Raw genomic sequence first — 27,650 nt, forward strand, 5'->3', positions numbered from 1 at the left:
TTTGCAGAATAGAATATAAGTTTATTAATTTTGAAGTAGGAGCTACAGCCACCTCTAGCCAATCACAAAATTATAGCATATTATCAGACTTCAGTAGATTTAACATTTAGTAAAGATGAATACTACACACTACCTCCTATACAAGAGAAAAACCAAGTATACAGTTTGCTAAGGAGATCTATTGGTATAGTCAGTATTACAGAGCATACAACTCAGTAGCCAGGACACCAAAACCTGCTAGAAAGAACCTTCGTATATTACTTTCTATGAGCACTTTGGTAAAGGTGACTAAAAAAGAAAGTGCACGCGTACATATTTATATTAACACACATGATGAAAACATTGCTCTGTGAGCTGCAGATGAAACACAGCGCCTCCTATTACTGCTATAATGGCAACGATGATAAACCAGCTGTTGCCAAAGAGAACACGTAACAGCTGTTCCCTTACTGTGAGAACAAATCATAGAATGGTTCCATATTTTAGGGTCTCTCTCACCCATACCTAGGTGGTTATTCTCCCAGAACTTGTAGAAACTTTATTAACTGAAAGACCTGCATTGCTCTATTAAGATGATCAATAAGATCCTAAGTTAGATGGTCCAACAGCAGTCCCATCTCCATGTAGCCATGAACACCAATATTATGGACAGATTTGTCCAATGGAACGAATGCACATGCATGGAACCCACAGCAAGAGACCCCACAAACGTCATAGAATCATAGAATTGCTGAGGTTGGAAGGGACCTTTAAGATCATCGAGTCCAATCTTTAGCCTACCCTGACAAGAGCCACTTCTAAACCATGTCCCTAAGTGCCCCATCTACCCTTTTTTTAAACACCTCCAGGGATGGTGAATCCACCACCTCCCTGGGCAGCCTATTCCAATGTTTAATAACCCTTTCAGTGAAAAAATGTCTCCTAATATCTAATCTAAACCTCCCCTGACGTAACTTGAACCCGTTTCCCCTCGTCCTATCACTTGTCACCAGGGAGAAGAGGTCAGCCCCCATCTCTCTACAACCTCCTTTCAGGTAGTTGTAGAGGGTGATAAGGTCTCCCCTCAGCCTCCTCTTCTCCAGGCTAAACAACCCCAGCTCCCTCAGTCGTTCTTCATAAGGTTTGTCCTCCAGACCCCTCACCAGCTTTGTAGCCCTTCTCTGGACACGCTCCAACACCTCAATGTCCCTCTTGTAGCGAGGGGCCCAAAACTGAACACAGTAAAGTAGCTTTACAGTTGGGTAGAACGAACTAAGATTTGCAACTCATCAGAAACCATTTCATGCCCTCGCCTCACAGAAGCTTTTTTTTTAAAAAAAAAAAAAATCTAAAAAGGAACAAACAACTAGAAGAATCTCTTTGAGTCTGCCCGTATTCTCCTGCCACCCCAGAGCAGGACGAAGACCTCTCCAGAGGTGGGCCAGGGACGGGTGACAAAGCAGGACTCCACCGGCCGAGCTGCCCACGGCTGTGAGGGGAGCGACCCCCGCCTTCGGCCCCTGCCCCCGCAGCGGCCCTGGAAACAGCAAGTTTTGGAACAGGGACCAACTCCTGCCCCCGGCTCAGCCGCTTTAAAAAGGCCCACCACCACCGGGCAGGTGCCAAGAACCACTAAGAGTCAGCGGTGCCACCGGTACCGGCTGAGGGGCCGCCGGTCTCCCCGACAGCGGGCCCCTCAGCCCGCCCCGGCACTCCCCTACGCACCACACCCCCAGCCCCGCAGCCGCCGCCTCCCCACAGGTAGGACCGTCACCCACCAGCCCTCCTTCCGTCTCCCCCTGCACCCACCTGGAACTCCAGCCCATAGATCACCGGCGCATCGTCCTCCATAGCGGCCCCCCACACGGTGCGGCGCACCCCGCTGCCCCGCCACCCTTTCTGGCCCTCGGCGCTGCCCGTCGCTCGCCGCTTCCGGGAGGTGCGTCTGCGCAGGCGCGCTGCTGCCCGCCCCGGCCCGCGGCGCAGGCGCGGTGGGGAGCGGCGCTCGGCGCGGTGGCGGAGCTGGGGTGTCGTCGTCGGGCGCGGAGGTGAGGTGAGGGGAGGCGAGCGGAGCGGAGGGGAAGAAGAGCCGAGGGGAGGGCGGCTGGCGCGGTTGCTGTGCTGCCTAAGGGGCGCCCGGGTGCTGAGGCAGCCTCGGGGCCCCGGCCCTGAGGGAGAGGGGGCGGCGGGCCCCCCCGGGCTGCGCCGGGCTGAGGCTGTGAGGGAGGCCGCGCCCACCCCCGCCACAGGGCGGTCAGGGCCGCGGGGACCCCGCGGTGGTGGCGGAGGCAGGGCCGCTCTCCGGGAGCCCGGGGCGGGTGGCGGAAGCGGCGGTGGCGGCCCGCACCCTGCGCGGGCGGCCCCGGGCTGGGCACCCCCCGCTGGTGACAGCTGTCAACCGCCCTGCCCTGTCCTGTCCTTAAACGGGGACCGAGCTGGCCTTTGCGAGTGGAACAGCAAATACCGTTTTGTCTTCGTTTGGTGGGAGGTATTTGCTCTTCAGTGCCAGTATTTTTGTGATGTGAAAAAAGGATAGAGAAGACTGTTTTAGGAATTAATTTATTCTGTGGGTAGACGTTAAATGAAAGATGTGAAATGGTGAAATTACTATACTTTTAAAGCAAGAATTTCAGTATTTTTATGGTACTTAGGGGCTTCGGGGTGACACCTGAGGAATACCTAAGTAATAAAACTAATACTTGTTTTGGTGGGATTTTTCCCTCTTCAGCTACCATGGAGAATAATGAAAGTAATGCTAAGGACACGAAGAGCACCTCGGATGAAAACGACAGAGGAGACATAGTTCAACAGAAAGCTCAGGAAGAAATTCTTTTTCATGAGGAAACTATCGATCTTGGTGGAGATGAATTTGAGTCTGAAGGGAATGAAACCGTGTCAGAAGATTCAAATAATTTTGTAGATAAACTTAATGAACAAATGATGGAGAGTGTCATTATTTCAGATTCTCCAAACAACAGTGAAGATGACACAGGTGAACTTGGTTGTCTCCAGGAGATTGTAGAACAAATGGAAGCTAAAGATAATCAAAAAACACAAGCAGAAGTGGATAAAGAAGAGTTTTTAAGTAATGAGAGTGAAACTGAACACGAAGAAACCCCCAAAGACATTTCTGAGATTGGAACAGATGATCAGGCATCTTTAAAGGAAGAATTAATTCAGGAAGCAGTGAAGGAGGAACCAAAGTTGGGAAACAACATTCCTGTTGAAACAAAACCAAATAATATTGATGAAAGCAAGCCTGAGGACCAGATATCATCACCCAATACTAGCAAACCGTCTTCAGAGCCTGAGCCTATTCCTGTGTGTACCATCTTCAGCCAAGCAAACAATGTTAATACCCAGCAACAGCTGTTCCTACCTGACGGTTTTGAGCCTCAGATGGTAAAATCTCCCAGTTTTAGTAGTATAATTGAGACACCAATGAAGTCTAATCCACAGATGGTTCAACCAAGTCCTAGTTTAAGCAAGTTCTTCGGTGATAGCGTTAACACTAATACTTTAGCCTCTGATTTTTTTGATTCATTTACCACATCCAATTTTATTTCTGTTAGTAATCCCAATGCAAGCTCTTCAGTTCCAGAACAAATGTCCTCCCTGTCTAATGGTGGAGACAGTTCTTGTGCTTCATCTAACCCTACTTTCTCTGTGCAAAATGGGAGGCCTGAAGCAGGTGGTGCTTCATCGTCTCTAGAAATAACTCAGTCCCCCAAGCCATTCTCACAAATCCAAGCTGTTTTTGCTGGGAGTGATGACCCGTTTGCCACAGCTTTAAATATGAGTGAACTAGATAGAAGAAATGATGCTTGGCTTCCTAGTGAGGAAACCAGAAATGTTCTAATTTCAGTTGCCACACAACAATACAGCACCGTGTTCATAGATAAAGAGAATCTCACCATGCCTGGATTAAAATTTGATAATATCCAGGTAAGAGTCTATGATTGTATCTCAGTGTATGAATATATTTTAGAAATACTGTATAAGAGCTGTACAATAATCATACTGGTTCATATTGTTGCTGATAGTCACCTTCTGTGTATTACTTCAGTCCTTATTAGAAAATGTAATGTTGCTGCCTACTTGTACGCGAAGGGGCTAAAACCAGATCTGTTCTGTTCATAGTGAAATTTGTCGTGTATTTTGAAAACCAGTGTTCACAGTTTCCACAGAATCCAAAGCTGGTTGTATTTTTGTATTTTTAAGTAGTTTGTTTCTGGTCCTCCTAGTTAGTAAGATAAAGCTCATGTTTGGAATATATGCAAAATCAGTATGCTGTATTACAAAGTCTGAAAGCTTTGTTTGCTTGTGGAATTCACTGTTACAGCCAAGTGGGAAATAACACTTCACTGATGTTCACAGGACTGTCAATAATATCAACACTGACTGAAATTGCATCATTTGTATCTTCCCTAAGCAGTGGAAAGGTATAACCTGGAGGAAGAATGTGCTGGAGCAAACAAGCTACTGTGAAGGGATAATCCCAAACTTAAATGGAAAACTTCAGATGGGTTTCTACTGATGCTTTTCCCTTAAGGATCTCATTTCCTTCTCTTCTATCAGAGTTCCCAACTAGTGAGAAGGCATAAAGGGTTTTTTCAGAAGTTGAGAAATTTCACTTGGATCTATTCACTGTTTCTTGTGAAGGAATTTTATCCTGGGTGCTCAGCCAAGGCTAACTATCATAATGGAAGTTTTTTTCTTGAAACAGGCTAATCGTACTCTTTCATATCTGTGTCTCTGGAGTAACTTCCCAATCTGCAGGAACTATCAGAAAAGTTTCTGGAGTCAATCAGGTGCAGATTTGTAGCTGAATTATCGACAAATCTTAGATTTCTGTCATGAGCAAGAAATGATACCAATTTTAGACATACTTCATGGGTTAGCTTTATCTTAAAACATTTGTTTGGCATCACAGAGCCCAATAGTGAGCGTGAAAGAAAACACTGTAATAGGAAGCTACTCCTTCTCCACTCTTTCTAAAAAATAAATGGAAGGGTACTTCCCATCTTTCCCAAAAAATCCCCTAAACCTCGATGAGTAATTGAAGAGTGTATAGTATTTCTTTCCTGACAGCTAATGGGAGGGACAGAAGGAATGATCCCTTCCGCAGGCCCCAAGGATGACAGCCTTATTGTAGGCCTCCTTTTTCACTATAATTCTCTCTCGCCTTCCTCAATCCAGTCAAGGATTAAAGGCTATTGTGTGCTGATGATTCCCTGAATCTGGGCATATATGCAGATCTACCATTTAGGACGTAATACAAAATGAGATGTTATGGCATCATCCACATGATGTATTTCTACAGTAAGACCTGATGTAAAATCATCAGTGCAATTAAAAGGGATTCCTGCTGCTTTCTTCATTGATTATAATTTATAAACAGTCACACAGGCATGTCAGCAGGGACAGTTTTGGAGTGCTTTATGTTTATACAACTTTCCTCACTTATAGTTACTGCTTTTCAATGGCCTGAATGTGTGCCTTGACTGACCTAACATCCCCTAGCTTGGTGTCATTGTTCCATATGCTTCTAGTACTGCAAATTGTGTATGTAACTGAAACTATAATTATAGAGTACTTGAAGTGCTAACTGAAACATTGTGTGAGGCGTTTTCAATGTTAAATCAGCTTCTAACAATGGTCATTAAACTCTTGGCATGAATAGTTTGCTAATGCTAAATGTTAATGCAAGGTGTTAAACCAAACTGCATGCAGTTGACAGAGAACTTAGTTGAAAAGTGCATTTACAGTGAACTGTAAGTGTGCTTCAGGGAAGCACTGAAATTTTGTATGATGTATATTTGAAAAGCTCGGTACTTTCTTTTTTTCTCTGCTCACTCATAAAGTGTTTGTTCTTATTACCAGTGTGTTGTCTTAGAAGTTAAATGAATAAATCACACCAAGAAAAACACTAAATGTTCTTGATTTCAGCTGTGTGGTACTTCTTGCTGATCATTCAAGAAACATTATTATTAAACTATCTTGTATTGCATATTTTACAGATTACCTGTACCTGTGCTCTCTGAGTGTGGGAACATGTTGGAGTACTGCTTTTTATGCTCTTTCCATTATGCTTTTCTTCATCAGTTACTGTCTGGTGTCATTATGTCCTTTGCTTTCTTACATTCATTTGTAATGTTTCCTACTCCAAAGTACTGTTGGGGGGGGGGGATTAAAAATTCTTTTGTATTTATGTCATTTTGCACACAGTCTTTTCCTAATCTTTCAAACTATTCTGTCTGAAAGGTGAAAATCTGGTTTATTTGTAGGATAGGTGACAGCATTAGAGGTAAAAATTTACCATGTAGTGAAACGGTAGTTGCAGTCTCATTCCTCAAGAAACTAGACAGAAAACACAAATATATTTCCCATAACTGTCCATGTGGAAAGTGCAAACAGTTAATGTCAGTTATCTTTATCGTAGCTAAGCTTTACTGTGTTTTATGCAGCTCATCTTTTTTTTTAGGCAAAAAGCTTTGTAACTTGCTTTCTGTGGTAACAGCTTCCTGCCTCAGTTCTTGATTATTCTTGATATTCCTTTAGAGGGATTTTTGCAAATATTCCTTTGTATGCTTACATTTTTGCATAGTCACTTTCTGCTTTAACGTCTTAAATATTGCATACCATTCTAGTTAACACAGATCTGAAAAGATATAATGGAATTAAAACAAATTGGAGAGAGAGGAGGGATGGTGAGGAGTGCAGAGGTTCTCTCTTGTGAGTGGTAGCTAAAAGGAAGAGGATCTTTTGACTTAAAAGAACAATAATGATCTAAAATTCATAAAGAAATTAAGGCAAAAGGTTTTATTGCAAAGGAACAGTTGAGTAATAAGCATAACAAAAGCAGTTACTGTTCTGCAGCCCATGTAACTGTATAAGTTGTAGAATTCATTGCCCTTGGATGTACTTTTGTTGAGAAAAACACATTGAAAAATGTGCAAGAGAAATGTCATAGGAGGTACATCTATCAGTGGGTGTTTAAAAATGGTAGGCATATATGTCCCGTGACACAGGTGGATCATGAAGTTCTGTCTGCTTTAAGTGGGGAAAGACCAGTATGAGCTTATTCTGTTTCTCACGCCGTTTCTGTGAACATTTGCTATTCACTGACAGGATGGTGAACCAGACAGATCTTTACTCTGTATGAATGTGGGTTATAAATTGCTTTCTGTTTAAAAACAAAAAGATAAGTATGTTGTTAATATAGCGCTGATGATTTTTCTTTTTTTTTCTAGATGTTTGCTTTTCGAGATTAAAATTTCTAAAAACATAAGATTAGCAAAAATCTTACAGAAATAATTTCTGTACCTGCTTTTGGCACGTGGTAACTTCTGATGCCGTAGGGGATTCTCTTGTATACAGTAACGTGTACAGTCCCAGCAAGATTAGGACTCCCCCCCCATCCTACACTCTATTGGCAGATGTGGTACCTGAAGAGTGTGCAGACAGTAGGAGCACAGTTTTAAACATCTGCCAATGTGTGGTCCACAGTTTTTCAATAGCTGCTTGACGTTAGGCTTGAATTTCCTGATTACCTGTTGAAAATTTCTAGTACACAGAACCACGAGGTTCTCTACACAGAAGCCAACAGACAGGAAGGCAAAGAAATTGATAGTTGAACAAAGACTAGAAGGGGAAGTTGAGGCGCAGAGGGTGCCATATACAGTTATTCAGTTTATTGCTAGCAAAGCTGCAAATAGAACCTGGATTTGGGCACTCTTCCTCTTAGCTGCTCTGTGTCATAAAATGTAGAATTCATCTTGTCAAACTTTAGAAATCTCTTTCAAATGTCTCTGTCACAACTAGTCTCAAGTCTTTAAAATACTGAGCTCAGATAACCCAATTTCTCTGACTGATTCCTGCAATTAATTCTTTTGAAATTAAGAATACTTGTTGAAGGGTTGCTGTTTACTTGGCTTTATTATCTCTCAAAGTTTATTTTCTGTCCATATTTAGGACTAGCCAATTGTGCACATTTTATTTTCAGTCAGTAGATTGCAACTTTCAACATTAATATCCATTATAAAAATCTGTAAAACTTACTGTGTTTTGTAAGGTCTTTGAAGGACAATAATTTGAGAAGCAAGTAAGCCTGAATGTTTCTATGCTAACTGAAACCTGAACATTAAAAAAAAGAATATAGCAAATAACATGAAGTAAATCTAAAAGTTTTCATTAAAATACTGTAAATATATATGCATTTATATTAATTCCACACAAAAAGTACTGGAAAACAAGCATTTCTCAAAGGGGAAAAACTGTGTTGCTCAGCTTTAAGTCAAGATTTCATTTTGCTAAAATAATGTTTAAAAGTGTCTTGTTATGTTTCTTCTTTTTCTGTTCCATGAACACCAAGGGAGATGCAGTGAAAGACTTAATGCTTCGCTTCCTGGGGGAGCAAGCTGCAATGAAGAGACAAGTTTTAAACGCCAACTCTGTGGAACAGTCATTTGTAGGCTTGAAACAGCTAATTGTAAGTAACAATCTTCATAATTCAATATATATTAAATACCATGCTTCCCTCAGGATAATTGGGAGCTATTGACTGTGAAGAGCAACTAAAAAAGAACCACAACCCTTCATATCAGTCTATTCATGATCCTACAAAACTATTAGCCAAAGTCCAGTGGATTTTTGTGGGAATGATGTTGTGTTTTAAACAATGCAGTAAACATTTTTTTTAATATGCAAAGTTAAAAAAAAGGTAATTTTAAGCTACTGAGAATTTCCTCAGCTGTTACTTTTTATGTAATATAGATGGTTGCAAACCAGATTTTAATAGCTTTTTTGTTTATCTGCATATGTTATTTATATTTTCACTTAGAGAGTTTGGAGGGGGAGGAACGGACGGAAATCTTATTAAGAAATCTTGTCCCCATCAGTGTCTAAGCAGGAAAAGCCTTTTTCCGAACTTCCCTTTCCTTCTTCCAGAAGAGGAGTTTTGATGCATGGGAAATCTTTTTTTATTTGGCCTGGTAGCTGTGTCCATGCAAAATGTTATTCTGTGCTGCAGAAAATCTTGTACCTTTAATACAGTGCTGCCACTGATGCTGTTTTAGCTTTGAGTGTGCTCTTAAGCTCCAGAAGAGCAGTAGTAAGGCTTTTAGGATCAAAGCAGAGAAGATAAGGAGGCAATCTGCAGCTGTCAGATTTTTTTGCTACCTGTAGCAGGTTTTTTTAAAAAACTTGCCTTATTAGAAGGGTTTTTTTTGGTAAAATTGCAGCCATTCAGCCAGAAATCAGGATGTTCTTCAGTTTTCAAGGCTTCCAATCATTAGCTGTTGGTTGTTCTTAGAGTATGCAATATAACTATTTCTCAGGTTTTTTTGCAGAACTGTTTCTTTTTATGATAAGAATTAGTTTTCTGGTGTTTTTTTTTTCCTTGCAAACATTACTGTTTTTTTCTGAAATTCTTAATGTGGAAAATTTATTTCTGATTGGCAGCAGTCTTAAAGGTAAAAGGTATTTCAGACTTGGGAACATTAAAATCCCATGCTAGATATTAATTAAAAATATGTGTGCTTTTTACTGTTACATACACAGTAGGCCAGAATGGCACGTATTAAGTGCTCTGTTATCAGCCACCAATTTTACATTCTTTATGAGTGAATTCCGGACCACATATGTTCAGTGAGTATATCTTCTCATGCAAAGAGCCACTTACAGGGAATATTTTCATTAACATCTGGATAAAAACTGGTGAAAAGTGGAAATACTGCTTTGCAGTTTCCATAAAGTTAAGATTTTTTTTTCCTTAGCTGTTTGTTTGGTACCCGTGTGAACCGCACATGAACATGAGAATTAATGACATCTTTTCAGTCACCTAATTCAATCCCCTGCAGCAACGGACAGCTACTTAAAAGAGTCTATTCCAAAGGGGTCCACAGTACAAAAGAGAAATGCGTAGAATTAGGATAGACTTCAGCTTCAGACTGTTATTTAGTTTTTTACATGTGAGCTGATGTCTGAACTCTTAAGTCAAAAAAGATATAACCAGTACAGTTACTGATCACATCTGAATTTAGATGTGTAAATCTGAGATCCCATCTAAAAGTCTCAAAAATTGTCACATGCTGTGGGAAGGCATCAGTGGCAGCTGAAACCAGAATTGAATGTTAAGTCCTGTTATGAAGAAATTTGTTAGGTTAAAAATTTCAGATGATCTTGGGTAAACTCAATCTTATTATGGGAAGGAAAGAAGAGGGGAAAAAAAGAAAACCAAAAGTAAAAAATCACCCCCAAAAAAAGAGTATTCCAAGCCTGTTTGCTCCAGAGGAAGCAAGGATGCTCATTTGCATCTGGTTACTGTTTTAATCCTGTGTGAATGGGAAAAGCATGCTAAATGCTTCAGTATCCCAAAGCTTCATACCACAGGTCTTCAGCTGCAACTCTGGAGCTCCTCTGTTCTACCATACGATTGCTTCTGTTGGCTTATTTGGCAGTTTTAACAAATACAGATTGCTACTACTTCCAAGGCTATTCCAGAACTTCATTCCTTTGTTGGTTAATCAAAGGAATTCTAATCAATCCTCTCTCAAAATCTTTTTTTCTAATCAAAGATAAAGTTGTTTACAAAAATTTAAGTGTTTTGATCTCATGTTCCCTTTTAAGTCATTTTCTCTTCTCAATATTTGCTTCCTCTCCCCTGCTACTTTGTACAGGTAGACAGCAGTGACATTTCCACTTCTCAGATTTTCTTTTTAAAGGCAAAAATAACTCTTCTAGTCATCTCATCATGGATGTCTTCATAATCATCCTAGGAACTCTTCTCAGAATCTCTTCCAATTGAAGATAACATCTTTTTATTATCACTGTCTAGAACTCAAATACATTATATTGTAAGTTACATAACTTTCCATGTTAATGATTGTGTTTTACCTTTTCTGTTATTCTGATACTGTAAATCATCTGATCCCTGTTTAGTGATGTGGTCCTTCCATATATTGACAATACTTCCTAGATTACATCTGCAAATGCAGATACCAGCTCTGTTCACCAGGGTCACAAAAGAATATCTTAAATTGGATTGATTGCAGTGTACATCCTTGAGCAGTAACTTCTCAGCTTCCTTATAAAAGTTCCAGTAAAAAACATTTACTTTTACAAGTTAAAAGACAGTTCTGTGTGTAAGATCAAGTCAGTGCTAGCAGCAAAGAATGTTGGAGACTGAAGTCCTTTTTGGTGGTTCATAGTACAAACAGTCTGCAAAAGTTTCCTCAAGTACAATTAGTTGTCAGAAGGCAAATGTTTTCAAGAAGGTGGTAAGGTAAACTTTCAAAGGTGCACTTTTTCTGTTGAGACCACCAACAGCAGAATCATTTCTAAGCCAAATCAGTTGTTCACCAGGAACTGAACTCAGATTGTTAATCTCTGCTACAAAATTATGTGTTCAGCATGAATTTGGTCTCTGGTTTATTTAGTAAGGTTTGTACCAGTAACCCAAAGACAGATAGTTGGTTTATTGAACAACTCTACTTTCACGTTTTAAACTTCCACTGTGGAATGGGTAACCATGAATTGGAAATGCTTTACTGGTAAGCTAATGGTGGGGAGGTTCTGCAATTGAACTAGTTTTACAGCTTTGAGGCTTTTAAGAGATACAGGAGTGCTGAAGCAGTCCCACAAAGCAATTCTGTAAATCTATGTAGTTATCATTCAGGTGATAACTTGTAAATAGTTACACATCTCTAGAGGCTAAGTGTTTATATTTTTCAACTGGAAAACATAAAATCTGAGTTTTCAGTTTCTGAAAAGTTTTTTTAATCTGGTATAGGAACATGCATTTACCTCTAGAGCAAATAAATGTAAGCAAGAGCTTATCTTCACGGCTTTGTTTTACAGCAGCAAATAAAAGTTATACATACAAGGTGCAAGCTGCAATTATGTTAGTTCCTGTTATTCCATATTTTAGGTTAATTGTTTACCCTCATTTGAACAAACAGCACAGTATTTCTTACTAGAGACCTTTCTGATATTTTGAGTTTTAAGATGTTTGCAGCCATAGGAAAATTATGTCTTTGATAGTTGTCATACCTAAAAAACAACTACTGTATCTTGCCAGTATAAATATGCAAGGTTTGCTCTAAGTATGCAATCATTTCTTGAAGCTACTAGACCAGGAAAGGGTTACTAACTACATTTTCTTAACTGATGTGAAAGTGCTCTACCAATGTAATTTACAGGGGAGAAGAATGTCATAGCTAGTGGAGGAGGACATTTTAATCACTTTAATGGTGTTACATGTAGAGTTAATGACTCCCTTTGAGTCTGTCTTTAAAAAAAATCATATACTGTTACTTTTGCACATGATTAATGTTGTGCTCTTATGTATATTTTCAGATATAACAAACTCGGATACAGTGGTATGGCATTCATGTTCACTTTAATAAGTTAGAAATTATCCTTAAAAATATGGAGGCAGGAGGGGCTGTGCTCCTTTATTTCTAAATCAGTGAGCAATTTCCAACATTTTTGTAGCTGATTTGAGAAGATGAGAGACAAGATGTAGCACAAACAGTAACAGGGGACTTGTGAGGTGTAGTTGCATTTCTATACTAAAAGGCATCAATTTATTGGATAAAATTTCAGTGGCTTACCTCTGAGTCAAAATTGTTTTCCCCAAGAGACTGAATAATGTTATAAATTCTCTTTGTGTATCTGGTGAGTTCCCTTTCCATTGAACACTTTTCAGTTTATGTCCAATCTGCATGACTCTTTGCTTGACAGAAGAATTCTACCTGGGTATTACCTGTATTTGTTGCATCACCTGAGCTTTGCTACTTTCATTCAGGAAAACAATGTACAGTATGGAAATATAAATGCAATCATATGTCAAAGATCTTTGTTCAGCTGTAATTAAAAGATCAAGCAAATTTGACCTGCTCAAGGAGACTTCCAAGAATGCATGTGAGACAGTGGTATTCAGCTATTCGGTGGTCCTGCACCGGGGTCATGGCAATCCCAGGCACAAATATAGGTTGGGTGGAGAATGGCTTGAGAGCAGCCCTGAGGAGAAGGACTTGGGGGTGCTGGTGGACGAGAAGCTCAACATGAGCCGTCAATGTGCACTTGCAGCCCAGAAAGCCAACCGCATCCTGGGCTGCATTAAAAGAAGCGTGGCCAGCAGGTCGAGGGAGGTGATTCTGCCCCTCTACTCCACTCTGGTGAGACCTCAACTGGAGTACTGTGTTCAGCTCTGGAGTCCTCACCACAAGAAACACATGGACCTGTTAGAACGAGTCCAGTGGAGGGCCACGGAGATGATCAGAGGGCTGGAGCACCTCTCCTATGAGGACAGGCTGAGAGAGTTGGGATTGTTCAGCCTGGAGAAGAGAAGGCTCTGAGGAGACCTTATAGCAGCCTTCCAGTACCTAAACAGGGCCTACAGGAAGGATGGGGAGGGACATTACACTCAGGGAATGTTTTGATAGGACACAGGGACACAGGGTAACAGCCTCAAATTGAAAGAGGGTAGATTTAGATTGGATATCAGGAAAAAATTGTTTACCGTGAGGGTGGTGAGGCACTGGCACAGGTTGCCCAGGGAAGTTGTGGATGCCCCATCCCTGGAAGTGTTCAAGGCCAGGTTGGATGAGGCTTTGAGCAGCCCGGTCTAGTGGGAGGTGTCCCTGCCCATGGCGGGGGCTTTGGAACTAGATGATCTTTCTGGTCCCTTCTAACCCAAACCATTCTGTGATTTTTTTTCAGTCCAGATCAGTGAATAACTTCATAATTGAATGAAAACACATTCTTTCAGATATAGGGAAAACTCTGGTAATTAAAGTTCTTGTGACACTTTGTTAGAAAAGGAAGAAATGTAAAAAGTATTTTTTCCAGACAGGCTATGGATTTGGCTTGTATTGGGTCATTTTACTCGATTGGAAGTTTTCTTCATTTCTGAATCTCAATAATATAACGTTGTCAGTGCTGTTCTTGTATTTGAACTAGTAGCATTCTAATTTTAGTTACTGGAATTCTTTTCTACGCTACATCCCATTCCTTCATCCCTCTTCATAGAAAAGAGGCTTATAGAAGGCATTGGGATGTACCAGTATCTCCGTTACTTTCAACTTTGAGCAAATGGACTGGAAGCATTACCAGATTTTTAGATGTGCATTTATCAGAATTTATAACTCACATTTTTTACTCCATTTCAGATTTTTTTTGGCTGTTTCCTTTTATTGCTTTTAATAAAAAGGGATCATGATAACCTTAGTTGGGTTCTTAGTTTGAAAATCATAGAATCATAGAATTGCTGAGGTTGGAAGAGACCTTTAAGATCATCAAGTCCAACCATTAGCCTACCCTGACAAAAGCCACTTCTAAACCATGTCCCTAAGTGCCCCATCTACCCTTTTTTTAAACACCTCCAGGGATGGTGAATCCAGTGAAACCTCCCTGGGCAGCCTATTCCAATGTTTAATAACCCTTTCAGTGAAAAAATGTTTCCTAATATCCAATCTAAACCTCCCCTGACATAACTTGAGCCCATTTCCTCTTGTCCTATCACTTGTCACCAAGGAGAAGAGGTCAGCCCCCATCTCTCTACAACCTCCTTTCAGGTAGTTGTAGAGGGTGATAAGGTCTCCCCTCAGCCTCCTCTTCTCCAGGCTAAACAACCCCAGCTCCCTCAGTCGTTCCTCATAAGGTTTGTCCTCCAGACCCCTCACCAGCTTTGTAGCCCTTCTCTGGACACGCTCCAACACCTCAATGTCCCTCTTGTAGCGAGGGGCCCAAAACTGAACGCAGTACTCGAGGTGGGGCCTCACCAGTGCCGAGTACAGGGGGATGATCACTTCCCTAGTTCGGCTCACCACACTGTTCCTGATACCGGCCAGGATGCTGTTGGCCTTCTTGGCCACCTGGGCACACTGCTGGCTCATATTCAGCCAGCTGTCCACCAACACCCCCAGGTCCTTTTCTGCCGGGCTGCTTTCGAGCCGCTCTGCCCCAATCCTATCGCGCTGCATGGGGTTGTTGTGACCCAAGTGCAGGACCTGGCACTTGGCCTTGTTGAACCTCATGCCACTGGCCTCAGCCCATCGATCCAGCCTGTCCAGATCCCTCTGCAGAGCCAACCTACCCTCAAGCAGATCAACACGCCCGCCCAATTTAGTGTCATCTGCAAACTTACTGAGGGTGCATTCGATCCCCTCATGCAGATCATTGATAAAGATATTAAAGAGAACCGGCCCCAGCACTGAGCCCTGGGCCTTCACAAGTTAAATATCTGGACTAGTATGTGAAAAGCACAGAAATCATACGAGCTGTTGCCTTTCTTTGAAAGAACAACAGCTTCATATTTTTTGTGAAAAAAAGGTTTGCTAATGTGTTGTGTGGAAAGCAGTTCTGCCAGGCTGATATGGTGTTAGTGAATCGTTTAGCAATAATATCTGGTTGACAGTATTTTCTCTAGGAAAAAATGTTTTCACACAATTGCTGCTGGAGGACCATGTCCTGATCATCATAGAATAATTATTTTATTCTTTTAGAATATTCATCAGTATTTTTGGTGCTGTATCTGAAGCTGTAGTATCCATATTTGCTTTGAGCTTCTACTTAGGACTTACAAACGAAATTCATCCCTATTACTTTCAGGAACAAGGCTCTGGGTTGTAAGGACTATGTGGCTGTAGACCAAAGGAAATGGGAAGGTGACTGACCTGCAAGGTTTTGAGGGGTGTTTAAATAACTGGATGAAGATTTCTGGTGGGCTGGCAACACTGGCAACTGTAAGTCTGGTACAATTTGCCAGAGACAATAATATGTCCTACTAATTTCAAATTAAGTTATACTGCCAGCAGCCTTCTATTAAGCTTCCACAGAGAATTATGCTCCATGACCAGCAGGCATCTCTAATTTTGAAATCATGATGAATATAATGTTTCATTTTCTAGCAAAGACTGTTTTTACAGTGGTCATCAGACTTGCTTCTCCTGGCTGTCTTGTTCTAGAAAGAAAAAGTATTTTTTGTCCATGCCTGAAATGGAATTGTAAAAATTGTAGCACCTAAGTTTGTCATAAATATTCCATTATTATTTTTGGATACTAACTCTCACTTGGGATGAAAAGTTGAACAGTTTTAGAGTCTGTGTCTGCTTCTGTTCTAAGGATAATAAGAAATTAATTTGTCTCTGCAGAAGAGGAATAAATTTCAGGTAATCCATGTCAGCGTCTTTGAGCTTTTCTAAGTTGATACAGATATATGTTGAAGGATGTTATAAATGCGTTATCAATTCCCACTCTTCCATAAGAGTGTAGACATCTCACAAGCTGCTGTGCTGCTTCGTGGTCTTACTGTCAGCCAACTTCGGTATTTCCAGTGGAACTTAAATTTTTATCAGGGATTTGACAAGGCAGGGGAGAGAGATTAGGTGGCCAGTGTGCAGTGATGTCTGTAGTGGCCCCTTGAACTATATGGCTGCAAATTAGGGGCCACAGTGTATGAAAACTTCATCTTTACTATTAGTTTTTATGTTTGCTATATTGACATATTTTCTAAACTCTAAACATTGCAGAGAATTTAATAAAATACCAATTCAAGGTGAGTACCTGAACTTTGCAAGCACTGATATAAACATACTCTATTCCTTTACATTTCACCAGACAACATGCCAGTTTTCTATTATATTAATTATATTTATTTTTTTTTATTTAAGAAACTATTTGAAAAAAGATTACTTTCAGAATTTGTTTTGTAATGACTTGCTGGATATGTTTCTTGAAAAACTCTTCTGTATGGTAGAAAAGTATGATGGCTTAAAACCTGTGAAACATTAGTCTGTGTTTTAAGTTTTCTGGTAGCGTTAGCTATTTACAGCAGAAGCATAACAGGATGATGGTGTGACAAGACAGTTTGACTTGTCTAACTAGGAATGGGTTTGTTTTATGAATGAAAATACATATATATAAAAGAGTATTTTTAAGGTAGCCATGCAATGGAAATTCAAATATTTACATTTCGTAGGTGAAAAAATTGTTATTGATTCTGTGTTCTGGGCAATGTTAGGAAAGTCTGTTTTCATTAAATGAACTGCATTAGGGGTTATAATCTGAAATACTGAAGTCAGTGGGGTAGGAAGAGACATTAAATGCTTTATAACAGAAGAGTAAATTGGATGTGATCAATGAAATATGGCTGAGAATTTTTTTCGCCTTTTGAAGAGAAAGCAAAATTGTGAATATTATAGTATATTCAGGTATATTGGCAAACATGATATAGCTTTAAGTTCAGAATCCCATATGGTGGTGTGTATTGTTTTGTCTTAGTGATCTGCTAATATTAACTCTCTCTCATGCTTGAGTTCACCTTTTGCCTAATTAGATGTGCAGCTTTGACAAATGACATTCTGCTTCTCACCGACCAGCTCTTCTGACCTTGTCATTATTACTGATGGGTACATGTAGCTGCTTCAGGCAAAATAAGCACTTGGGCATTTTAGGGACTTTATGATTTTGCTACTTACTCTTTTCTTCTTCCCAGAGCAGTAAAAACTGGAGGGCAGCGGTTGACTTGTGTGGGCGGCTTCTAAGTGCACATGGTCAAGGCTATAAAAAAAGTGGACTGCCTACTAACCATACAACAGATTCTTTACAGGTATGTTTAAAGATACAACCTTGTCGCTTTTTTCCAGCAATAATCACAGCGGCATGTTTTTTAACATGATCCAACTTCTTTTCCTAATTATTAGCTAGAAACTGAGCTTGTTATTAAAGCATTGTAGCAAATCAGTTTTTCTGTTCGCTTATGTAAAGTAGGTCTTCATTTAAAACAAAATATTTTTTTAAAGTAAAATTCTGTCTTGATTGTACGCTTTTAAGGGTAATCACACTAGTCAAAAGGAATATGCTTTGCTAACTTGTAAGACTCACTGTGCTAAAGTTCATGGATGGTATCTAGATTATGAACTTTGTAGTAAGATTTCAAGTGTTCGAAGAATATTTCATGATGTTAAGAACCCAAACTAATAAAGGTTCATGAAATATTACACAGGTTTTACTGAACAAAACATGACCAGGTGACAAGTCATGGTTCTGGCCCTGCTAACTATAAAGCTGTTGGAATTTCACCAAAATCATAACAGATTTTAAGAATTGCATAAAATTGGAAAAATAATTAAAAGTGAGATTGATAATTCTTCCATGCTAACTCAATTTGAAGAGAGATGTTCTGATTTTGAAGCAGGCTAGGTTTTAAACTTCATCTTCAAAATCTCAATACCTTTACAAATAATTAAAACATCAGTCCTCTGGGTTTTGTTTTAATGATCTTATGAAAAGTATTCTGTGAAAGACCATGTAAATAGAAATCCTGATTCTTATCTGTAAGTAACATAGAAACTCTTTACTCAACTTTATCAGAAAAACTTAGAAAGTTGAAATTGTATTTGGATGTGGCTTGAGATAGAAGTTAATAACCGACCTTGTGTTTTCCTTTTTTTTTATGTATTAATTTTTAGCTGTGGTTTGTGAGATTAGCATTGCTGGTAAAACTGAATCTATTCCAAAATGCAGAAATGGAATTTGAACCATTTGGAAATTTAGACCAGCCTGATCTTTATTATGAATATTACCCTCATGTATACCCTGGACGAAAAGGTAAGATACTTGATTTATAAAATGCTTTTTATTTTGGCCGTTTTTACCAGTCATTATAAAACAAAGGATTCAGGTGGTTTTTTTAATTCTAAAACATTGATGAACTTTGGATTCTTTCTTCCCCCCGCCCCCGAGAGACATAATTAACTGTATTATTTCCTCTTAAGTTCATCCAGGTATTATCAGTATGTTATTTTAACACTCGCATGTCCATGCACATGTGCTAATACAGGTATTATTTTCTTAGGTTTCCTGGTTTATAGGATTATGAATAAAAAATTAGATCTAATTTGATAGTTTTCCGTAGTAAAAAAATACTGGTTACATGTAATATTATTTGCTTAGTAATTGACACTAAATAAAAATCAGTAATATACTGTCTATTCCATTGTTGAAGAGGAAAACAGACACCACAAGCCTTATTTCTTTATAACTGGTTTATCTCGAGTTATAAACGCACTACTTCCCACTGCTCCCTATAGCCAATACATTAACCAGATAGTTCCACTACTCAGGTTATTTTAGTCTTCTGGGAGTCTGAATTTGAAAAATTGCTATCTTTAATAGCAATTTCACTCCTGGTCAGGCTATTTTGAGATTTTATTTTTCCTCAATTTGTTATTTAGAAATAAATAACTCTGACGCAAGTACACTGTTGAGTGATCCTGCTGTTCTTTGGCTTTCGTATTTGAACCACAACGTATAATAAAACACTTGGTTGAAATAGGCAGCGCCACTCTGAAAAAAAATATAGTCTATTTTTCATAGATGCTCGTAGTCTCAATGAGGAAAGCTAGAAAGACACAGAGGTTTTGAGGTTGCTGAGGAAGAGGGAAGTTGGTGTCGAGAAAGTTCAGCATTGTTTCATCTGTTTAGTGATGCAAGGATCAGTTGTAGCCCAGTAAGACCAATGATGTAGACTGCCTAGAACAAGTCCATCTGACCTTACTCAGCATCTTTCAGGCAATCACCGGCAAAAATTTCATGTTTTGCCTAGAATATATGCAATGCACTGAGAAGGAACTGTGTTATTTTTGAGAGAGAGGTGTTGATCATCAGGTTGGACAGCTCTTTGGATCTGCTTACATTTTGGTAGCAGATGAAGTGCTGCACAGAAATAGTCTTCCTCCATCCGTATGTATGTTTCCACATCTTTTTTTCAGTATTAAAAATAAGTTATTTTGCCTGAGAAAAGAGTCCTTGCAGGTCATGTCAATATTTGAGGCATTTGAGTCCTCTTGCCACAGAGCATACAGGTAGCAGCAGTTCTGGACAGTCTGGCCAGCTGTTGCAGACACTCATCCTGTGACTGAACTTTGGATCCAAACTGTCTTTGCAGCAACCACTCAACCACTCCAGCTATTTCATACAAATTATGAAGGTGTCTATGACAAGCATGGTGAGCATAAGGAAAATATTCTATTTCATGATTATATGCCTCAGTTCATTTTTAACAGTCAAACATACCAACCGGGACTATAATCTGATCATCTGTAAGGAAAATAAGATCAAGGTTGGATGGAGCTGACCTAGTGGTTGTAGATATCTTATATAGATACAATGTGATTAAGATGTGGGAACAGCCATTAAACCTTCCTTATGCAGTTTTGAGGAGAGCGAGAGATGCTGTTTGCAGGGAAGTAGGAGAAAGCAAGCAGTTCTCTTCTGGCCAGCGTTCAACTACACTACAATTTTGTGTACATGCATCATTAACCAGCTAATTTAAATAATAAAATAGATATAAATCATTCATATATTTTTGTTGAAATATATTAGTATGAATCCACAATCCACTGCTGTTTGCTAATTTTGCATATCATTTTGTGGTGTAACAAGCATAAAAGGAAGAGTTTTGTTTCAACATTTTAATTTTGATTCATGGTATTTAATGGGGTAGCGCACTTTAAAATCAATTTAAGAAATGAGAGTATAGATATAAATGATGTACACATTAATTGTAATACATACAATATTTTGCATCATTTCTTTGTATTCAAAATATTCATAATAAGAAAATAAAAAATTAGAAAGTTTTCTGTGCTTGAAATAAAGAAAGTTTTTATACCTGAGCTTCTTACAGCAGTGAGGATAGTCCCTCATCCATTAATCTCTGAGAAATATACCTCCAAGAATTGAAATTCCAAGTAAATGTATGAGGCGTGGAAGATGTTTTTTCCATTAATTTAACTTAACATGGCCAATAGGTCCTCTTAATTTTCCTCTGAAGCGCTCCCAAGGCTCTTTCCCTTTCGGCAATGGTCCTAATCTCTGTTTCGTCCTGAGATTTTGTACGGCATTTGCAGCCAAGCTGTGTATTGATCCCACTACTGTTGTCTTCATCATGGCTGTAAGATTTAACCTTTATGAAATCTTCCCTTCCTGGTTTCTACCAGGAAAGTCTCCTTCTTTGATCATCTCCGTTGCCTGCAGGTGTGTACCATCTGGGGCGGGGGAGGTGGAATCTACTGGGATCCTTGTACCAGCCAGCAAAATTAGTTAAGTCACTCTTTGATCATTCCTGTTTGATACAGGGCAGAGAGCACAACCTTCTTATTTCCTAGTAAAATCTGGGATGGATTTATTTCTTCTAAATTCATCTACAGAGAGAAGCCAAAAAGTCTGATTTTATGTATATTTTTTTTGTTTTGTAATAGGTAGGTACTTAGGTGAGGAACTCTTATTCCAGATTGCTTCCTGCACATCTCCATTCTACTTTGTGGAGTGCATACAGCTGAATTTTTGTCATCATTCTCGTGACTAATGGATTTCAGGATTTTATTAAATTTTTTTTAGGGTTTTGACTTTATATTTACGTGGTCTGACCCACTTCTATTCATATCGTTTGTTGCTGTGTTCCTCATGATACTTCATAAAGTCATTGTATGATAGATCAGCTAACCTGAGATATCCTTTCCATTAGTAATGCCTATGTGTTCCTAAAGAGTGAGAGCCAACAATTAAAATGGAACATTAAAATGCTATTTCATTCTTTTATGAGATAATTTGGTCTTGTTTCTGCTAAATAGACCAGTAAGTTACAGAAAAGTTAATGCTACCAAAATCAGTGTTCTAAAGCTACGGTAATTGAGAATAATTTATTTTGAATTACGGAGGGAAAAAAAAAAAACCCTGTGCACAATAAAAATAGGACTTTTATTTCCCTGACCAGAGGTTTATATGTATGGATTTTTTCCTTTCCCCTTTTCATTCTCCTTATGATGGTACAGCATCATCTGTATTCCTCTAACATGAAATCAGTCTTCTGTTGTCTGGAAAGTGCCTAAATAAGGAACATATTCTTAAAAATTTAGTTGTATGTGCTCTAGAAACTTACTTCATACTGTACACCTTCCCATGAACTCTCTTACTGAATCTAACACATGTGGCTGTGTTGCGACCATAGGGATACACCAGTGTGTGCTGCAACAGGTTGATACTTTCAGATAGATAGTGACAGTTTAAAAATAAAAAATGTATATATTATGTATATGTAAAATATATGTATTTCTCTCAAAATAGTGTGAATCTAGACATCAATCAGCTGTTGTTTTAGCATATTTCGTTAGGTCTATACTACTTTTCTGACTTTACTAATATCCACTGTAGTTAGAAGTTTTAGCAGACATACATGAAAAAATTGATACAAAAAATAGTTGGCTGTGTGAGATTTCATTTTTTACATGTCCTTATTTACTCAGGCAGCACTCTTAGTTTTTTTCTTTTATTCGGTTTTGAAATTCAGATATCCGTAAAGGAATCCTATCATATGTGGTCTAGAACGGTCATTCAGAACCATGTCATAAACAGGTTTTCAGTGCTGATATCTAAGGTGAAATGTAATAAATTATTATTATTACTACATTTAATAAGCTTATAAAATAGCAAAAGATGTAATAGGAAACTTGTCGTATGTCTCTCGAAGCGGAGACATTGCGCTTACTGTGAAAACCCGCTTCCAGAATTTTTCTCTAACACCTGCAGAAGGCATTTTACAGACATCTGGGCTGCGTAGAGCTCCAAGGTCTGCCTGCTCTCCGAAGCTTGGTCCTACTTCTGAATGTCAGACTATACCATAAGGAAGAACAGGCATGGATTGGGGAAATTGTCTCCTATGGATTGTGGAAATTCTCTCCTATATGCTTTTACAGTAAACATAGTGATGCCTCTACAGTGACATTTGGCCATTTGGAGTTTACTGTCTTCCTTTCTTCTTCTCTTCTCTCCTACTTGTCTACGGTAGTAGGAGGCAGCCTTGCTAAAGCTTCCTTTAATTTTTTCTCAGCATAGTTTATAGCATGATGCTGTAAATGCAATGCCCTTTTGTTTTCATCCTCATCAACTTTTGGTTAGTGGGAGAACTGCAGCAGAATGGGAAGTGGTGTGGGGGAAAAAGAATAATTATGGTGGGTGGGGAGGCAAAAGGGAGTAATCAAGGTAAAAAAAGGGATAAGAGAAGAAATGCACAAACTGAAGACATTGTAGCATGTAGACTGCTCCTATCTGTTAATAAATTTTGCAGGAAAACAGAAGGAAAAAAAAAAAGACTCCAGTCATTGTCATATGTAGTATTGGCTTTCTCATATGTTACCACAAATACTGCCGTGCCTGAACTTGCACTTTGCGTCAGACTGCTTGGAGGAGTTCTTCATTCAAGCTCATGTTGACAGTAAAAAACATGTTAAAACCTCTAGAGGAACTGGGTTGCCAATTATTTTATTTACAGTGCTATGTACACCTCTCTGTTGTCTCTTTAAATTCACCATCTGTTCTGTTGCTTCAGAGCTACCTTCTACCTATGAAATCAGCTAATAAGGCTTGAATAAGTGTTGTGGTTCCAGTTGGCTTTTCAGAGTAGTCATACTTGCAAGTAGAGTCTTTTCTAAAATAATATAGATATTTTAGTTAAGAAATGCATGTATAATTTCAAGGGGGTAGAGTGCTGCACTTAATTGTGCTTTCTTTCCCAAGGCTATTTAGTCTCACTGTAGACAGTACCAGCTTTTAATAGTGTTTCTTAAGTGAGTGAGTAACTCGAAATTCTGCCTTGCTACAGTTATCAGTAGGTGAAGTTTATAGTGATCCCTTTGTGGTAGGGCTGTTGTTGCAGAGTTTTCCTGCATTCTTTCTCTTGTATTTTCCTTTCGTCAGTGCAAGTAACAACTCCAGATTACTGAAGAACCTTTCAGAACCAGATCTTAATTCAGAATATCTGTGTTCTTAAATTGTGATGTGTATGAAAACATGCCATTTCAGATAAAATTTTCAAAACGTTTTCTTTCCGTGGTTACAAACATCTAGGATCCTTGCATTTATATGCATATATACATCTCTGTGTGTATACTTATGTATAAAGCACAGTATCTTTCCAAAACTTGATTTTCTGTATTTCTCTTTTATTTTCTCTTCTACTTAATGAAGGAAGGGGTTTTTTTGTTTGGTTTTTTTTACTGTTATAAGATCCCACTTTGTACTTTCAATAAATGGTGATTTGCCCTACTGCTGCTTTTTGGTATTTAAGATTTGTTGAATAACCTGTAGAAGGCAGATCAGAAAGCATTTCTGGTTACTGATTTATCAGCAAGAAAATACAAAGATGAAATGTCTAGCCGTTGGAATCATCAATTTTCTACTCTAAAAAGGGCTGCAGATGAGGGCTGCAGTTTGAATTTGATTGGCATAAGGTGATGTTTATGTTATGACAGTTATGAAAATGTGCAGCTGTTCATAAAGAAGTAGAATCTAAAATCTGTAGTCTTAGAAAATTCCACCTGATCTTACTATTTATTCCATCTGTTCCCGTGCTTTTGGTGTATCCATTTTGCTTTAAGCAGACCTTTTTTTACTTTTTAGTTTTGCCTTTTGTATGCTGATAAGATACATGTATGAATGAGATTAATTCAGGCCAAAGTGACAATCAAAAATCATATTCTTTGAAAAAAAACTCTTATTGTATTTAAAAGTAATAGCTAAGAAAAGAGTTGTCTTAAAATTAAACCACTTTTCCATTATGAATTTTTTATAGATAAAATTATTATGAAACCCCTAAAGAGCAGCAACAGAGGTCAACTGCAAAACATCAAGCTAGAATAAGACTTAGCTAACTTGAAAATAAAATCTTAATACCTAGCAGTAACTGTAGGGTCTTGCCTTTTGTTGAAATCATCTAGGCTTAGTTGACGTGGTTTTGCTGTGTAAGAGGGCATTACTTCTTTAGAAATCCGAAGCATGAATTAGAGAGCAAAATCCATTCTCCTGTGCTCTTAAGTAAACATTTTGATTACAAGATGTGCTGCTTGTTTTAAATATTTTCTTGACATGTTGCCTTCTTAAATTCAGTACGGAGTGAAATATAATAGAGGACATGGGTTTGATTCCAAATAGTTTTGCAAAAGGCAGCACACGCTAAAATCCATTTTATTTTATATAAAATTCTCTTATCCCTAGTGAGATATCACAGGAATATATATGCCCACTTGTATAGGAACCTATTACAAAGAAATATGTGTTACGCTGTGTGCCTTAAATATGTGGCCTAACTGTAAGCAAGTAGGTGAAACCTTTCAGACAATATAATGTAATTCTTAATCTAACAAGCACATGTATTTCTGTTATGGCTTAGTGTTAATATAGTCAATCTTACTTTCTTGTTTTGTTTTTTCCCCAGTGTAACTGTGTTTATTGAGGCAAGTATAGGTTTTTTCCCCTCTACTGTTGATCTGCTTTTTAATTAAATTTTGTACTCTGAATTCTACACCTTGCCTTTCAGATCTTTATAACACTATTATTATTGATCTACTAAAGTCATCCACAAATCATCACTTTCCTCTTCCCAACTGTTTTCTTATTAACCTAGACAATGTAAAACGAAAATTACAGTGTTTTCTAAAATCTCAGACGCCTTTTTTAGATCTCATTTCTTTTTTTATTTGTCACCACCTTCATACTAAAATGTTATGGAAGGTTCAACCTATGTGTCTTGCAAGACAGAATGGAAGCTGTGTTTTTGTAGATTTCTGTCCAGTTTCTTTTTCTGTCATATGTTCTTTTAACAACAGGATGAGCTCCTCTGCATGGTTGTTCTTGCAGCAGAAAAAGGCTGAATGATGAGCCTTTGATGCAAGGTGATATGGTGATGTCATAAAACAACAAATCCACGTCCCATTGTTCACACCAAAATTCTTTGTGAGCTCAGAGTTGATACATTTAAGAGTTTGAAGTCATCACTTTCCATGATTCTCTTATTTTTTGGTTTTTTTACCTTTTTATCAGTGAACTGATGTGGCTTTCCTGAAGATTCACAAGAGTCATATTGCAATTTGCCTTTGCTTTTTTCATCTCCCGTTCACCCCATGAAGCTGTACTGGGCTGCTTTTCAAACCTATTATGCTCGTGATGTTCTTGTCTACCACGGTACACACACAGCCTCTTTCATAACAAAGGTTCATAACCATCCACCCTCTGAAAAGATTCTTAGTGACTTGCTGTTGCTTCTTCCAGGCTCTTTCTTGACACCTTTGTTTCAGACAAGTTCAAAGAAGATTTTTCCATTTTCTTAGATTGAGAAAATTCCAGATTCAGATTTTGGATGCTGGAGGCGATACAGTAATTAGGGTACTCTGGGGAGGTGGGTGTTGTCAGTTTTTAAACAACTGTTAACAAGGAGTTACAGGATTATTTTGGCAAAGAGTTCTCTTCACGTGTAAATTTTTTTATTACTGCCACGTATTCCATCCTGAGAAATGCGTGTAAATTCTATTGGCACTTTATATGAGTAGCACTGATTGAAAGTTTTACCAAATCTAAAGTAAACGTATGGTCATTCCTTTTAACCAGAAAATCAGTTTATTAATGTGGGAACTGAATTAGATACATTATCCATACCTCATATCATCTAACTAGAAAGAAGCTTACGTGGAGACAGAAACGTATCTCAGAAAATGCACTTAACTAAAAATCTCAGGTTTTCTTTTTTATAAATGGAGTGTTTAAGGGGTATGTCTGGATGAGTGGCTTGGATAAGTGCTGCAAATTTTTTTATGAACAATTTGCTCATCTGATTTGACTGGAAGTTACAAAATATTGTTTACATGGAATGATAAGACAGACATACCAATGGTAAAAGCTTGTTTCTTTTCTCTCCTGTTTTCCCCAGTTACCACACTTGTGTGAGAGCACACGTACAGTTTGTGCTTTCTTCCAAAAAAATAAAAATCTGCTATTCAGAAGGATTACAAGGAAACTGAGGAAGAGGGCACAAACCGTTGGTGTTTCTGAGATTTTAAATGAAGTTAGCAGCCTGTTTAATGAGCAGTAAGTAATAGAACTTCACTGGATGGATATGCTGGATGCTTACAGTAAAATTTCTGGCAGTATACTAGTTACGTCATGAGTTTCAAAAAGAAAGAGAAGAAACAGATGCTAGAGTTTTAGATCCTCCTGCATGAAATAGTAATATAAACTATGGTTTGAAAAGTCACTACACTGACTACCCTTACACCATGGGCTACCTTCCTTCTGTTTTTGTTTGAGAGACCCGTGATGACATTTGACATACATACTAAGGATCACACTGGAATGCCTTTTGGTCACATGCTCTGAAGGAAATACAAAGTGGTTGAGAAATAAAAAATTAATAAAGTCCATTTTGAAGTAATATAGTTCTGAATGCCTATTACAACTGAGGTCTTAGTTGTGATAGGAAATAAATCAGATTCTTATGGAGTCTAAGTTGGCCTGGAGTTGCATTCATCATTCTGACATCCTCTGACACCACTTCTGATGATGTGGATTGGTAATGGGTTATTCCTTCCTCTCGCATGGATCATAATAGTGTGGCTTCATTCGGCAATATATAAGATCAATACTTTACAAAATATGCAATCCCAAAAAGTGTTTTACAAAACATTGTATAAATTTTATACAAATGGATAACGTGAGACATTTCATCTGCGCTCCATTAAATACCCGTCTATCTGCACGTTCATCTGTTCTGTTACCAGTTCAGATTTTCTGTATGAGTATTTATTGAATTGACCTTCTGCCGCATTTTACAAGAG

At 38.5% G+C, this 27,650-nt stretch overlaps 2 protein-coding genes across 5 annotated transcripts in view; one reads left to right on the forward strand and one right to left on the reverse strand.

The window, feature by feature from the left end:
* Positions 1–1,944, reverse strand: part of EIPR1 (EARP complex and GARP complex interacting protein 1) — an 89,362-nt gene extending 87,418 nt beyond the window's left edge. The window contains exon 1 of one of the 2 annotated variants that reach the window (XM_063330423.1): positions 1,789–1,944. In XM_063330423.1, the coding sequence (XP_063186493.1) occupies positions 1,789–1,830 (42 nt within the window). In that variant the 5' untranslated portion in view covers positions 1,831–1,944. The remainder of the gene's footprint in view (positions 1–1,788) is intronic. The other variant, XM_063330424.1, reaches the window with a different exon arrangement.
* Positions 1,945–1,955: 11 nt separating this feature from the next.
* Positions 1,956–27,650, forward strand: part of TRAPPC12 (trafficking protein particle complex subunit 12) — a 51,738-nt gene continuing 26,043 nt past the window's right edge. For 2 of the 3 annotated variants that reach the window (XM_063330419.1, XM_063330421.1), the window contains exons 1-5: positions 1,956–2,027; positions 2,708–3,924; positions 8,354–8,470; positions 17,480–17,593; positions 18,456–18,594. In XM_063330419.1, coding sequence (XP_063186489.1) covers positions 2,713–3,924; positions 8,354–8,470; positions 17,480–17,593; positions 18,456–18,594 — 1,582 coding nt within the window. In that variant the 5' untranslated portion in view covers positions 1,956–2,027; positions 2,708–2,712. Of the gene's footprint in view, positions 2,033–2,707; positions 3,925–8,353; positions 8,471–17,479; positions 17,594–18,455; positions 18,595–27,650 lie in introns of all 3 variants that reach the window. The other variant, XM_063330420.1, reaches the window with a different exon arrangement.

Source organism: Chroicocephalus ridibundus, chromosome 3 (genome assembly GCF_963924245.1).
Source record: "Chroicocephalus ridibundus chromosome 3, bChrRid1.1, whole genome shotgun sequence".
NCBI lineage: Eukaryota > Metazoa > Chordata > Aves > Charadriiformes > Laridae > Chroicocephalus > Chroicocephalus ridibundus.